The sequence below is a fragment of the Megascapheus bottae genome, chromosome 10 (genome assembly GCF_031878675.1).
Source record: "Megascapheus bottae isolate mThoBot1 chromosome 10, mThoBot2.hap1, whole genome shotgun sequence".
NCBI lineage: Eukaryota > Metazoa > Chordata > Mammalia > Rodentia > Geomyidae > Megascapheus > Megascapheus bottae.
Genome location: NC_143518.1, coordinates 7,921,754 through 7,935,712, shown reverse-complemented (window position 1 = coordinate 7,935,712; position 13,959 = coordinate 7,921,754). Strand labels below are relative to the sequence as shown.

Here is a 13,959-nt window from a genome sequence, read left to right as displayed (position 1 = left end):
TGACCTGTTCCAGGTGGTACAAGGACGGGGTCCTGCTGACCCCTGGTAGCAAGTACCGGATGCTGAGTGAGCCCCACAGCGGTGTGCTGGTGTTGGTGATACGAGCAGCCACCAAGGAGGACCTGGGGCACTATGAGTGCGAGGTGAGGTATATGGGTTAGGGAACACGCCTCACCACCAGCCATCATCTGGTGTCAGAGGACACCATATTGTAACCCTTCATCTTCAGCCACCCCACCCCCATGCACTGGCCTTGCCCATCCCTTGTCTGTGGCTTCCTCCTCCACATCAGGTCCCCACTAACTGACTCCTTATCACTTGTGTAGAGATGTAGTGATTTTGCCCAGCACAGGACTTTTGGCCTGACAGATGGCAATGTTGCCCCCTGCTTCTAGAGTCTCCATCCACAGGTCTGTGGGTAGAGCCAGTCAGAGTCTTCTGGGCCTCTGAAGCCCTGCCTCTCCTTGCAGTGACCCTAAGTAGGTGGTGCTCATTGTGGATGTCCTAAAAGCCCCTAGCTCTGGCCTCTGCCTGGCTCTTCTGGAGTTCTTGCCCGTGTGGCTTCATGAACTGAGGGAGCCTGCTCCACAGGGAAGCCAAGGAGCAAAAGGCCCAACATTAGTTCAGGAGCTACACTTACAATACAGATGTGCATGCCCGCATGGGATACTTGAGGTTAAATTGAAGTCAGCTCACTCCCAGTTAAGATTCTCACTATTAGCCGGGTAGGGTGGCATACCCCTGTAATCCTAGCTACTCAGAAGGCTGAGATCTAAGGATCAAGGTTGGAAGCCAGCCCAGGCAAAAAAATTCACAAGACTTATCTCCACTAAAACCCCCAAAATATCCAGAAATGGGGCTATAGCTCAAGTGATAGAGCACCAGCCTTGACCATGAGCACAAACGCTCAGGGATAGAGATGGGGCCCAGAGTTCAAACCCCAGGATCAGCCAAAAAACAATTCTAATATTCACTCAAATGCTCTTAACTCCATGGCCAGCTGCCAGAGCCAGATTGGGTAGCCAGGGTGGGGACTCCATTGTACATTGGCCAGCAAGATGGCCAGACCCCTCTAGGGAGCCCTAGGTTCTCAGGAGACCTCTGCCATTCGTTTTGCAGCTGGTGAATCGGCTAGGTTCAACACGTGGTGGTGGAGAGTTATATATGCAGAGCTCTGCACTGAGGGCCCAAGACCAGCGCCACAGGGAGCAGCTCATGGCTGCTATGGAAGGTAGGTCCCACCATGCTGGGCTTATTAAGTCTTGTGGGTTGCACTCTCCAAGGGCCTGAGCAGAGCCCAGTGGAGCTGAAACCATCACCCCTCCAGGAACCAGGGTGTGCTTTCTTGATGAAGGGCCAGGGATGGCATCTCGGGGAAGAAAGGGCTATCATTTAAGAGTGGCAGAGGGGCCTGGAGAAGGCAGCTGCAAGGCAATCTCAGTAAATGTATGGTCTGGCAGAGTCTAAGCCATAAGCTCCATGTGAAGACTGGAGAAGCAGCCTTGGGAGGGCAGAGGATCCTAGAGCCCTGCTGTATTCCTCTGAACAGCAGGAAATGTGCATGAAGGCCACATCTGGGCCTTGGAGAACTTCACTGGTAGTGATCAGGGAGGCCCTGTGCAGGTGACAACAGTAACAAAAGAGGCCCAGAGAGATTGGAGACTGGTAACTCATGCTTATAATCCTAGCTACTTAGGAGGTGGAGATCTGAGGATCACAATTCAAAGCCAGTCCAGGGAAAAAAGTCCATGAAACTCTTATCTCCAGTTAACTACCAAAAGCTGGACATGGAGGTGTGTCTCAAGTGGTATGGGGCCAACTTTGGGTGAAAAAGTCAAGCAAGATCAAAAGGACCTGAGTTCAAGCCCCAGGACCAGCTCAGAACAGAATGCAAGGGAAGAGGCTTTAACAGAGTGCAGAAGGTATTCCCAGAATCAAGTATCAGACCTGTTCCTACTCCAGGTTGGATTTGGCCTTGAAGAGGACAGAACACTTGTTTAGTGTCCTTTGCCTGACCTGGTATTATTGGTTTGGGAGAGGAAACTAGGCTTCAGAATAAACCATAGTAGTAACAGAAGGTGACAGAAGTTATGACCTGTCACTCCTGCAAGGTTCCAGTTGGCTCAGCCAATCACAATGGAGAAATACCCAACTGGAGTCTTTCCTATGCTTCCTAGTTGGAGCTGTGCCACCTGGAAGGAGCTGCTGAGCTGGGGAAAACCTTTTTTCTCTTGAGGCTGGACCAACCCCTGGTGGGCCTGTAGCTCCCACAGTAGAAAGGTGTAGAGTTCACACCCTCTGAGGCCTAGCCGATGGCCTCTGAGGTGTTTGGCCACTGGACACAATCCTTTGGGGTTGAATACCTGAGGTCTCTCCATCTGAAGACTGTCCTGACTCATCCACTTGGAGCCCCAGAGCTCAGCCTTGGGACTTGTAATGTATGTAGTCCATAGTTCTCACAGAGACTTGTTCCTTGACAGACGGAGGTGGTTTTCCCTTGTCCCTGAAAGGGCCACAGGTACTGGCCATGTCCTTTTCTACCATTAGTCTTCCCTGTCTGATCTATGCCCCTGAAGGCCCCAATATATCTGCGGGCCCCGCCACCTGATTACCATAGCACTACACATACCTGCTTCTGCCGCCACCGGCACGTCCACATCTCATGGTTGGGGAGGGGCCTCTTCTTGTTGGAGACAGAGCATCTTCTACGGTCATTCATCTGGTTATTATACTGAGTCTTTCTGGGTACAGAGGAGGGGTGGCAGCGTGGGAGAGCAGGCCTCTGGAGCCCACCAGTGCCAGAAGCATCGTTGATACTTTGATGAGGCAAGAGGCTGGTTCTTGAAGACCTGGAGTCAGAGCCTAATGCCTCCCTGCTTCCTAACTCCTGTTCTGCCTCCTGCCGCTTCCCCTTAACCCCGTGGCTCTGCCAGCCCTGGCAGGCCTTTGTGAGAGGGCACTGTCCTCTCTCGTGTGTATTGCACCAGGCTGGGAGCCCCGCTTCGCATAGCTACACCCCTCATGTACTTGCCGATACTCACTCAGGCCCAGAGCTGGTCATGTGGCAGCTGAGGACCATGAATGGAGATGCTGGGAACTTAGCAGCCCAGAAGCACCTGGTCTATCATCCTCAAAGCTATAACGTGTGAGCTTACTGGGAAGGATGGAGGAAGAGGTGCTGAGCGTTCTCACCATCCTGTTCTTGCAAATGCTGAATGTGCTGGCCATCTCTGGGCTCCGTGGAGTCTAAATAACCAGAAATTTATGGCTGGGTGTCAATCTTTCCCTTCCTATGGTCATCCTTCCCTAAGAGGAAGCATGCACAAACACATGCACACACAAACACATATATACATATGCATGAGAGGTATGTGTGTATGTACCTGCAATGTATATATGCATGTACTTGCATATATTTGCAAAATATACATATGCGTGTATATGCACACAGACACACAGCAAAGACATCTTCAAATGCACGCGTACAGCAGGTACTTTAGTTCACTAAAGTCCTTCATCTGAGATAGGTTTAAAATGCTACCTAAGGGAAAGCCTTTATGTGGCAATTATCAAAACAGGGAATCCCACAGGCCAGGAGCTCTAGGCCTCCACCTCAGTTTGACACATAAGGGGTGATGTGAGAGGCTAAATAGATGTGAGGGTACTGGTAGAGACTGTCTGCTGTCCAGCTGGCCAACCAGGTGCTACCTGCTCCAGGTGAGCCCCATCCCATCTCTGTGACTCGGGTCCTCCATCAGCAGGATGGGGACCCCATCCTGCTGGCTCTGGGAAGGAGATAGCTGGGAAAAGCAAGAGAGGCCACCGAGTTTGTGGAATATGAGTGCTCCTATGAGAAGACTTAGCTTGCTCTTGGCATGCAGAGGTCAAGACCCTGCTCAAATGCCCTGTGGGGGCTGCTTTTGGAAGAATTTTTGTAGCCCAATGCCATCAGGCTCAGACATGCATTTTTTTGCCAGTCTTGGGGCTTAAACTAAGGTTCTGGGTAATGCCCTTGAGTTTTCGCAAGGCTAGTACTCTACCACTTGAGCCATAGCACTACTTCTGGTTTTTCCTATGCACATGGTACCGGGGAATCAAACCCAGTGCCTTGTGAAGGCTAGGTAAGCACTATACCACTAGGTCATGCTCCTGGCCTCTTAGGCATGCATTTTAGGGCTCCAGTGCCCCTGATCTTTTGGCTTTTAGGATTTGGGGTAAAAGAGGCATCTGCATCCAGTTCCAGTGTGGCTCACTTGAAGCCATCTATTTGCCCTGGCCAGGAATTATTTCTATGTCTGTGGAAGGGACCAGAGACTTGACAAATTTCCAGGGCAAACTGGCCCATAAGCTAAGGGAAGACATGTGCTGACAGTTCTCCCAACAGGCAGAATGGGTCTTAGTCTCATGTGTGGTGCATTATTGTCACACATACCAAGTAACCCCAACAGTCCAGACTAGATTTTGTCACCTCTTTTTTGAAGATGAAGGATCTAGCCTTCCAAGCTCAGAGGGTATGCTAGAGAAACATGGCCAGGTGGGACTTAGCCCAAACGCCTAAACTGAGCAGAGTTCTACACTGGCATGCCACTCAGATGGTCATTCTCTCCCTTCCCCACCTCTGGCACTGGCTGGAAGGTAACCCTTGCTGTTCCGACTGTTTTCTTTGTAGTCACTGAGCAGGAGACTAAAGTCCCCAAGAAAACCGTCATCATGTAAGTGCAGGCGTGTTTCTAACCCTCCTTCTGACTGCAGTGTCCCCGCATGCCACTAACTTGGACTTGCCTAGCCCTTGCCTGCGTGTCTTGGCCACCTGCTTGCTTGGCTGCCTGCAAAGATGGCCGTTGCTTGTCCTGTGGAACACCAACACCTTGCAGATACTTGAAGACTTGTAGCAGATACTTGTAGCCACTTTTTCTATGCCACTGGCTTCCCACACTTCACATCTCTGCTAGGGTCTCCATGCCTTCCTTACCCATGACTCCCTTTCCCCAGTAGGGAAGCTTTATCCTCCTCACTCAGGGCCTGGATCCTGACTGCCACGAGTTAGGCTGAAAATGTCTTTCCTCAGTAGTCCGGAGATATAACTCTGCTCCTCACTGCCTGGAGGATTTAGGGCAGTGTTGTCCAGCAGAAGTTGGGATGGCAAGAATCTTGTATCTTCACTGCCCAGTGCAGCAGCCAGTAGCTACATGTTTGTTTTGAGCACTTGAAATGTGTCTAGTATAACTCAAGAATTGAGTTTTAAATGCTACTTAGTTTTCATTTCTTTGAATTGAAATTAAATGCTGCAACAGCACTAGACATCTTGACAGTCCTTGGGCGGTTCAAGGTCTTTGAGCCCAAACCTCATGTTTGGAAGGGGAGGAAACAGGTTCAGGGCAATGAGGAGGGAAGCTCAGAGTGGCCCAGATTTGAAAGTTAGCTGAAAGCCATTTCCCTGGTGTGTTTACTAGTTTCTTCTCCCTCCAAGTGCCTTTAAGACTTGAGGAAAACCACACGTAGAGATTGGAGCTTGCAGAGCCCAAAGTGCAGGAGGATTTCCACTAGGTAGTATATGCAGGTGGTACAGAAGCTGCAAAATCCAGAGACAGGGAAGAGCCTGGTGTTGGTGGCTTTAAGCCTATCCCAGCTACTCAGGAGATTGAGATCTGAGGATTGCAGTTCAAAGTCAGTCTGGGCAAGAAAGTCTCTGAGACTCTTATTTTCAATTAACCCCCAGAAAAGCAGAAATGGAGCTATAGCTCAAAGTGATAGAGCACTAGCCTTGAGCAAAAGAGCTCAGTGACAGCGCCCAAGCCCTGAGTTCAAGCCCCCAGGGGCTGGGGAGGAGGAACTGTTGTTTTCCATTGGCCAGATGACTAAGATGCCCCAAGTTGGGAAATTTCTTAGTGTCCCCAATACCTGAAACCTCCTAAAGGGGGCCCAGAATTGGCCTTGCTTCTGGATAATTCTGTGGTCAGACATTTGACAATATTCTGGGTTTGTCCTCCTGTGATTCCCCCCTCAAAGTAGTCTGCTCCTTTGGGGCCAAGAGGCAACCAGTAGGTAGGTGTGCTTGAGGGGTGATAAGCATCCTATTCCCGGAGACAGGCTACCGTATTAAAGCACACTTACCCATTCTGTCCAGAGGGGGAACATTGCTTTTATCATCCTTTTTGTTGTTGCTGTTGGTGGAGGAAATAGGGAAGTAGGAATAGAGCTAGGAAACCCTACTTGGGAAGCTTCAGAGGTGACTTCTGCCCAGGGCAGAGTAGACTGGAACTTCTACTCCTGTGCCCCTCAGCTTAAAAGAGGAGGAAGGCAAACCCCTGGATGCAGCCCTGCCTCACAGGCAGATCACACAATGAAGGGAATCAAGGGCCAGGAGGGCTAGAAGGGAACAGCTTGGGGAGCTGGTAGCCCAGGTAGGTGTCCATTCGTGACCCAGGTGCCCTAATGAAGGCAGCAGAGGGGAAATAGTCAAGTGATCCAGCTGCCTAGCTCTGCTCAGGCCTGCCCTAGCAGCAGACTAGAGCATTAGACAGCAGAATGGCAGTGGCACTGGGGAAGGCTCTGACTTGACTACAGGCCTAGGGTGGTGGCCCTGAGTTTCAATGTTAGGTGGAATGGATCATTTTGTTTTCACTAGATGAAAACATCCCATAGAGTGGCCACATGTCTCTGACCCATTCTTGGGAGCAACTGCTTCTGAAATGAAGCTCCAAATTATTCACACGAATAGCCAAATGAGAGAGAGGAATGCCTTAGGCACAGTTCACATCTGGTGACCGTACCACACCATCACCATTTGCCTGAAACGGAGGGAAAGTTAGCACTGTGTCTTGTCAGTTTGTTCTTGCTCCTATTGGTCCTGTTCTCTGTCCTGGCACCCATCGAGTTCAGGGTCACTGATCCAGAGAAGGACCTGGATGACTAGTGTGTTTCTGACTGGCCCTGAAGAAGTATGAAACCATTCTCACCCTCTCAGTTCATATCTACAAGGAAAGTAAAACACTCAAAGGTTGACAGACAAGAAAGCTTGTAAAGTCCCAAGATATAACTGACATCTACTCTCATATACTGATGTTGCATGCTGCTTCTTCTCAGCCATTCCTATCCCATTTTGGAAGACATAACTCAGTAAGGAACGAGTCTGTCTGAGTCACATGCCTTGTCTGGAGCTAATTGTTCAGTTTACCCTTCAGTCTGGCTGGAGCCTCACTAGCCTCACACCTTCAACCTAAAGGCCAGGAGCACAGGCTATTAAACTTGCTTCCTGCGCTTACCCTGTGCATGCTGCTGCTGTATTCACTGCTGTCCTTAACAGTGCCCAATGAGACCTGGCCAGTGCACCCTCCCCTGTAGAACACAGCACAAAGCCTGTTTGTGGGTTAGCTAGGAGATATTGGCACAGGGGGATGTTATATTCTGGATCTTACCTGGTTTGGGGAGATGCCTGTCTGTGTGACGTGGCGTGAGCCTTCCAAAAACCTTGACTGTTGTTTTAAGATCATGTGTAGATCTAAAGCTAGCCACATGCAACTTTGTGCTGTTTCTTTGAGTTTTGGACTAGAGGTGGTGCTAGCTGGGCTTAAGTGCATGGGTAGGAGTACATGCAATCCTGTTGCTCCTCCTACTCACATACTGGCATATGCTGATGGCATGGTGCTGAGTGAGATCTGCAGGTCTCTGTACCCATCTCTTCTTGGGCCCTCTCCCCCTACTAGAGAGGAGACCATCACCACCGTGGTAAAGAGTCCTCGTGGCCGACAACGGTCCCCTGGCAAGTCTCCTTCCCGCTCACCTTCCCGCCGCTCTGCCAGCCCTCCAAGGCCAGGCCAACTGGCCCCTGAGCTGCTGTACCCATCGAGGTCCATTCAGCCCCGCACACTCCAGGTGGAGTCAGACCGGAAGCCTACTGTCCCCACCCTGTTTGTGACAGAAGCCGAGGCCCTCTCTCCAGCACTTCGTGGGGGTGCTGGGTCCCGGCCTAAGTGGCTAGAGGTTGAAGAGACTATTGAAGTCCGAGTGAAGAAGACGGGATCGGGTGGTGCATCTCCTGTCAGAGAGACCCCTGGTAGCTTAGGAGAGCTGCTTTTTACACTGCCCAGTGGGACCTCTAGGGAGGATCCCAACACCAATAACTCCAACAACAAGCGTCTGGACCAGGAGTCTGGAGCGCAGGACCCAGCTGTGGAGAGTGTTGGTGAGCCTCTGTTTTTCTGTGTGCACACGGGGAACACTGCCAGTCCGGAGTCAGAGGAGGTCCAGGTCTCTCCAGAGGAGGAGAGTATCATGGAGATGGCAGAGGGAAGTCATGGCGAAGGAGGCACCTTTGTGACAGAGGAGCCTGAGGATACTGATGGCCTTTGGGGCCGTGACCCCAAAATTCTTACACATAATGGCCGCGCGCTAACCCTGGCTGATCTAGAAGATTATGTGCCCCAGGAAGGAGAGAACTTTGGCTGTGAGGACTCTGTACCCTCCATTCCTAATGACCCACCCTGTGAAGTCTCCGTGCTCCAGAGAGAGATTAGTGAGCCAACTGTGGGCCAGCCAGTCCTGCTCAATGTGGGGCGCCCACCAGGCCCTGGAGGCCCACCTGGTTTCTTCAGGTTGGGGCCTCAAGTTCACAGCCCCGAGAGTGTCTCCTTCCTTATGAGAGAGGTCCAAGACCGGCCTGTGAGCAGGATGGCGTCTTTCTGTGCCCAGGTCCAGCGTTCTGCAGACAGTGGCCAGAGTAGCTTCAAAACAGAAGTTTCCACCCAGATGGTTAGCTTTGGGACTGTGGGAGAGACAGTCACTCTGCACATCTGCCCGGATGAGGATGAGGCTCCTAGCCCCTCCCAGGACTGAGAGTGTACATCCTTGTGAGACTATCAGGGCCAGACACTCTTAATAGGCTGCCATTGTGGCATGGGGACAGGAGGAAGAAGAAGCTGCTTGCAGCCTTGGACCCTGCTGGGCACTCTCATCTGACCTCAGGAAACCGCAAACTCACCCTGAATTTATGCACTCCAACAGCCAACACCCTTGATCTACACCTAGAAGCTTGAGCCACCCCTGCCTCCTGCCCTGGCCCTTCCTACCTCACTGGATTTCATCTTCAGCTGGAAGGACTGCCCAGAGCCTCATAATGTCAGCAAGTGTTAAGTCACTTCAAGAGAGCCTGGGCAAGGAGCGGCATGTGCTCAATTCTGAGCGCCTTCCTTCTGGCTTGCAGGAGCCACACATAATGTAAAGTTGGGTATCTGTCTTCTCACTGTGGGTTGCAGCTGTAAGCCTGTACTGCAGATTGGGAGACTGTGCCCTGAGATTCCTCAGTTGAGAGACTTTCCCTGGACCACGTCCAAGGCTTGTGTGGCCCCACCACCAGCTCCAAAGATTTTCTAGGGTCTTTTCTGCAAGGTGGATAAAGGCTCTGTGTTTGGGAAGACAATCTCTTGGCTCTGATTTAAACAATAAAAATCTCCCTACTACTCTTCTCTGCTCTTTCTTGCTTTTGCACCCAGTAGTTCAGGGTCCCCTCCAGCTGCAGTCCTGGGTAGGCTCATGACAGCTACAATCCACACCTACCCTCATTCCTTGCCCCAAGGTCACATTGGGGCCATGTAGGCCCTCTGAGTTGGCCAACTTCCCAGTCACCTGCCCCCAATGAAGCACCTATATACCCTATCTTAGCATTTCTTGAGGCTCTGGGTAGACGTGTGGTAGCACATATACCTAATTTGTCCACATACAAGCTGTGGGGCTAGTCCCAGGGACACAGGTTAGCCAGGTTAGTCACTCTGGACTTTTTGGGGGGAGTGGTAGGAGGGCTGAACAGCCCTTTCTGAGCCCTGAATAGCTTATTGCAAGACAGATGAGCTTTTGGGAGTGACATGTGGTAATCCTTATGTGGTCTGAGCACTCAGCATCCAGGGGTTGGCTTCACTTCAACAAAGATGCCCCAGGACAAGTCCATTATTTTTTTCCGGGGGCAGGACCTAGCATTGGGCTTGCCTCAGACATGCTGCTGACATCTTAGTGTGAGAAATTAAGGATGGTTGCCTGTCCATTTGGGGACAGGGGAATCATTTCCAGCACGGGCCTGAGGAGGGTCAGAGTAGAGAAGGTGATGGGAAGGAATTTAATAGTGATAGACTGGTCATATTCCTGGGATATTTAGGTGAGATAGCTCTGAGCCTAACGAGCAGGTCTAGAAGAGTCTGTCTGAGACAAGAGCAGGAGCCATGCCTAGGAGGAGTCCGGAAAAGTATGAGGTGAGGGGCAGGTGGGAAGCTGAGAAAGGGGCCAGGTGAAGGCTTCTGGGCCTGAAAGTAGAATGTTTCTACTTAGGTGGAGAAGGCTGAGGACCAGAGCTATTCTGGGAGGTGGACCTGTACTTAGGAGAGGTCCATGGCTATGATCACCTGGATAACTTAGCCCTTAATACTGCATCCAGCTACCTCAGGAGTAGCAGCCCAGCATGCTAGGATCCAGAGTCATCCTTGAGAAAAACCAGTCTGGGATGGGGGATGCATGGGAGCTTGTGTAGGGCACAAAAAAGGGTGGAGGATGGATGACTGGGTCTGGCTCCGAGAAGCTATCTCTAAAGTGTTTGGGGAAGGATGGGCCCTGAGCTCTTATGACTCCTCCAGTGTGGGCCTCAGTGTTCCCTCCTAGCTCTGTGCCTGGTCTCCTGAATGAGGAGCAGATGGGTGGGTGAAATAAACAGGAGGGGTCAGTAGTGACTGGTATACCTAGGCAATCTTTGAGCACTGGGATGGGAACCCTGCCTTGACATGGGCTATGTCAGAACCCCGCTCCCTCCCTGCCTTATCCCATTTGTGCTAACCCATCACTTCACAGACACCACCCAAGAGGAATCTGTCTACCTGGCCCTGGATGGAGCAGACCAGAAAGTCCTATCTGTCCTCCAGAAACTACTAGGCCCTGAGCCTCTGGGATCCCCAGCAGAAGATTTCACTGGCACCAGTTCAAGAGGGCCAACAGCACTCCAGGAGGCCATCCCTGGGCCTCCAGGCATGGTGACCTCAGCTACAGCTGGTGAGGCTTGACAAGAGCCAACTGCAAAGACACCTCTCCCCGCCTCCCCAAGCTGATCCAAACTTTGGCTGTCTCACCTAAGGAGTCACCTTGCACGCTTATCCCATAAGTGTGGGCATGAAGTAGAAGAGCACTGGGACCTTGATTTGGAATCCTTATGGTTCCTTGAGCTGCATGTCCTAGGTGAAACACACCCCTCACATGGCCTCATTTGTGGGTTGGGGACAGGCTGGGTTTTGGAAGGATCTTCCCACTACAGATCTTTCCCAAGATCCAGGAGACTCTGATACTGGGTTTTGGCCAGCTTGGTTACCCCATACATCTCAATGGAGGGAGAGTGAAAGAGGGGAAAGTGGAGGAGAACGTACAAGGAGTGAAGGAGAAAGTGGAGGACAAAAGGAATGAAGAGTGGAGCAAGAGGAGAAGGGGGATGGAGAGGGAGTGTGGGGACAAATAGAGTAAGAGGGTTAAATTAGGATGCTTTTCCCCATAGGACCCTCCACTGTGATGCAAGTCCCTTCCCTTAAGTGAGTAAGGTACTCCTCTTAGAGAGTATTTTAGGGAATTCCTCCCCAAGGACAGAAAGTGGATTTGGAGGAAACTGAGGCTCTAGGTAGGGGACAGATCGTCTGGGCCCTGCTGCCTAATGCAGATTGAGTTGCAAGGACTGCAGTGTGCAGACACTCCCTGCAGGCTGGGGTGGGCATCTGACATCACCCCTGCTCCCTGCCTGGTGGTCAGAACCAGAGATAGTTAATGCTCTGAACCTCCAAAGGACAGGGCCAGTGTGAGGCTGGGCTTAGGGTGGAGCTGTGTACTGACACACAGGTACTGAGACACAGGCAGGGCCGGGTAGTGAGGCCAACAGATGCTGCAGTCACAAATGCTCTTCCATTCAGACAGAGAGAGCAGAGGGGAACTGCTGAGGCTGCAGTGGGGGACGCATACTTGTTTTGCAAGGATGTAAAAGGGGACCACAATCACTGAAGGACAGGCCAAGTGACATGAAGAAAGTTTGTCTGCTCAACCACTGTGTCCCTGCACTAAAGTAACTTACCAAAGTGACTAAGCAAGACACACCCCCCCACACACAACAGCAAAGGTAAAAATGAGATGCTGTTTATATCCTTCTATATCTGCGGACATGCGCTTTGTGGCACTGCCCAAGGTGATGACAGACAAGACAAGGAATGACTACCATGTTTGGGGCCCAAGCCTTGTGTTCAACCAGCCCCATGATGAGGAGATTAGGACAATCATGTGTCAATTCAGAGCCTAGAGGACATTCCTGTGCCCCTGAACTCCAAGGGCACCAGGCCCAAATGGAGAGGAATCTGTGTTTGCCCAGGGTTGTTAGGCTTCTGTACTTGTAGGCATGGGGAGCAAAACCTAGGACACTCTACCCTGCAGGAAAAAAAGTGGTGAGGTGGTTGGGCAGGAGCATGGGCAGAGGAAAGCTCACATGTCTAACCATATGTGGGATTTCCAGGGGCAGAGGCCCTTTAAGGTCTTTGGGGAAAACACTGAAGCCCCAGGTCCACACTCACCTTGATGACTCCCCCTCATGTGAAGCCTCATCTGGAGACAACAGAATGTGAGGGCAGCTAATGACGATCAATCAGCAAAGTCTCTTTAAGGGGATGGGCACAGCATTGTATGGGTGAACAAAGCAGGAGCAGACGTGAGCAAGAAGGACAAGAATCCAAGAGATGCCACAAGGGCAGGATGCAGAAGTGGTGGACAATGGGCTCTACATTGTGGATGGGGCTGGGGAAGAACCCAGGGACCTAGAGCTTCCTGTGTGGACCACAGTTCCACCCTGAGTCTGGCCTCACTGCAGCCCTGTTTGCACCAGGTATGGGCAGTGTCCACTCCTGGTCCTGACCACTGGGGTGGGGGGTGTAGGAGTGCACATACCTCACCAGTGCCCATCCCAGCCTTCAGATAGTGTCTAGACACCTGGCTGCAGTATTGCAGTTCCCCTATGCGTCAGGCGGCAGGTCTCAGAGTTGCTCTCTTGCCTGTGGATTCAGTTTGCTCTGATGCACCATCTGTCTGCGTGTTGTCTTAAGCCCTCCTTTTCTAGTCAGTCAGTGTAGTGTGTCTCCTCTTCTCTCTGAGTCTGCTTGGCAGAGTCGGGTCAAGGGCCTTTCCCATTTTCTGTGGAGCCCCACGCTGCCATCGCTGGGCCTCTGCGCTGGGTGATACCCATCTTTCAGTGTTCTGCCGTCACATCAGTCTGTTACTGAAAAACTACTCTAACCCTTTGGCTCTCACAGCCCTGAGATAATCAGCATGGTCATGGGTTTCTCCAGGCTGGTCAGGGTGTGACCTGGAGGGCGAGGCTGCTCCTCCCCATGTCAGCCTGGCTATTGGATAGGAGCACCGGGACCGGGGAACAGGAAAGTCCCCGCATCTGGCATCTGCAGTGTGGCCAGAATGCATGATTGGCCTGCTGTGTGTTGAGCCCAGAGTTCGATTATGTGGTCCCTGCCTAGTTCTCACCTAAGGCCTAGGGACCTGGAGATTTTGTTAGCCATGGTTACATCCACCCAACCTAGTGATACAGGGCACCCATGCCATGAGTAGCACACAGACCTAGGGAGTAGCACCCAAGTCCTCACTAGACTTCTTTTCTCTCATCAGCTGAAACTCAAAAAGTCCCACAGTTTCTCCCCGATGAAGATCTGCAGCGGGACACAGTAACCACTGCTGGGACCCAGGAGCGGACTGTGCCCATTCGGTAACCTTCCCCAAATGGCTGGGTCACCCTAGAGATACACCCTGGAGTATAAGCCCTAGGATATGCCCGCTCCCCCTCCCAGTTCTAGCCATATGCCCAGAAAGAGTTAGCATGGAGTCTCTTAGTCTACTCCTTGCCAGCCACAAGCCCTCAGCCAAAGCTGGCAGGAAGGGCAAGGAAGAGAGACA

General features: G+C 51.7%; 1 protein-coding gene across 1 annotated transcript in view; it reads left to right on the top strand.

The window, feature by feature from the left end:
- The window catches only part of Obscn (obscurin, cytoskeletal calmodulin and titin-interacting RhoGEF), a 140,420-nt gene that overhangs the window by 113,532 nt on the left and 12,929 nt on the right, over nucleotides 1–13,959 (top strand). The window contains 5 exon segments of the mRNA XM_090340000.1: nucleotides 14–143; nucleotides 1,120–1,231; nucleotides 4,670–4,712; nucleotides 7,707–8,719; nucleotides 13,675–13,771. Of these exon segments, the coding sequence (XP_090196126.1) occupies nucleotides 14–143; nucleotides 1,120–1,231; nucleotides 4,670–4,712; nucleotides 7,707–8,719; nucleotides 13,675–13,771 (1,395 nt within the window).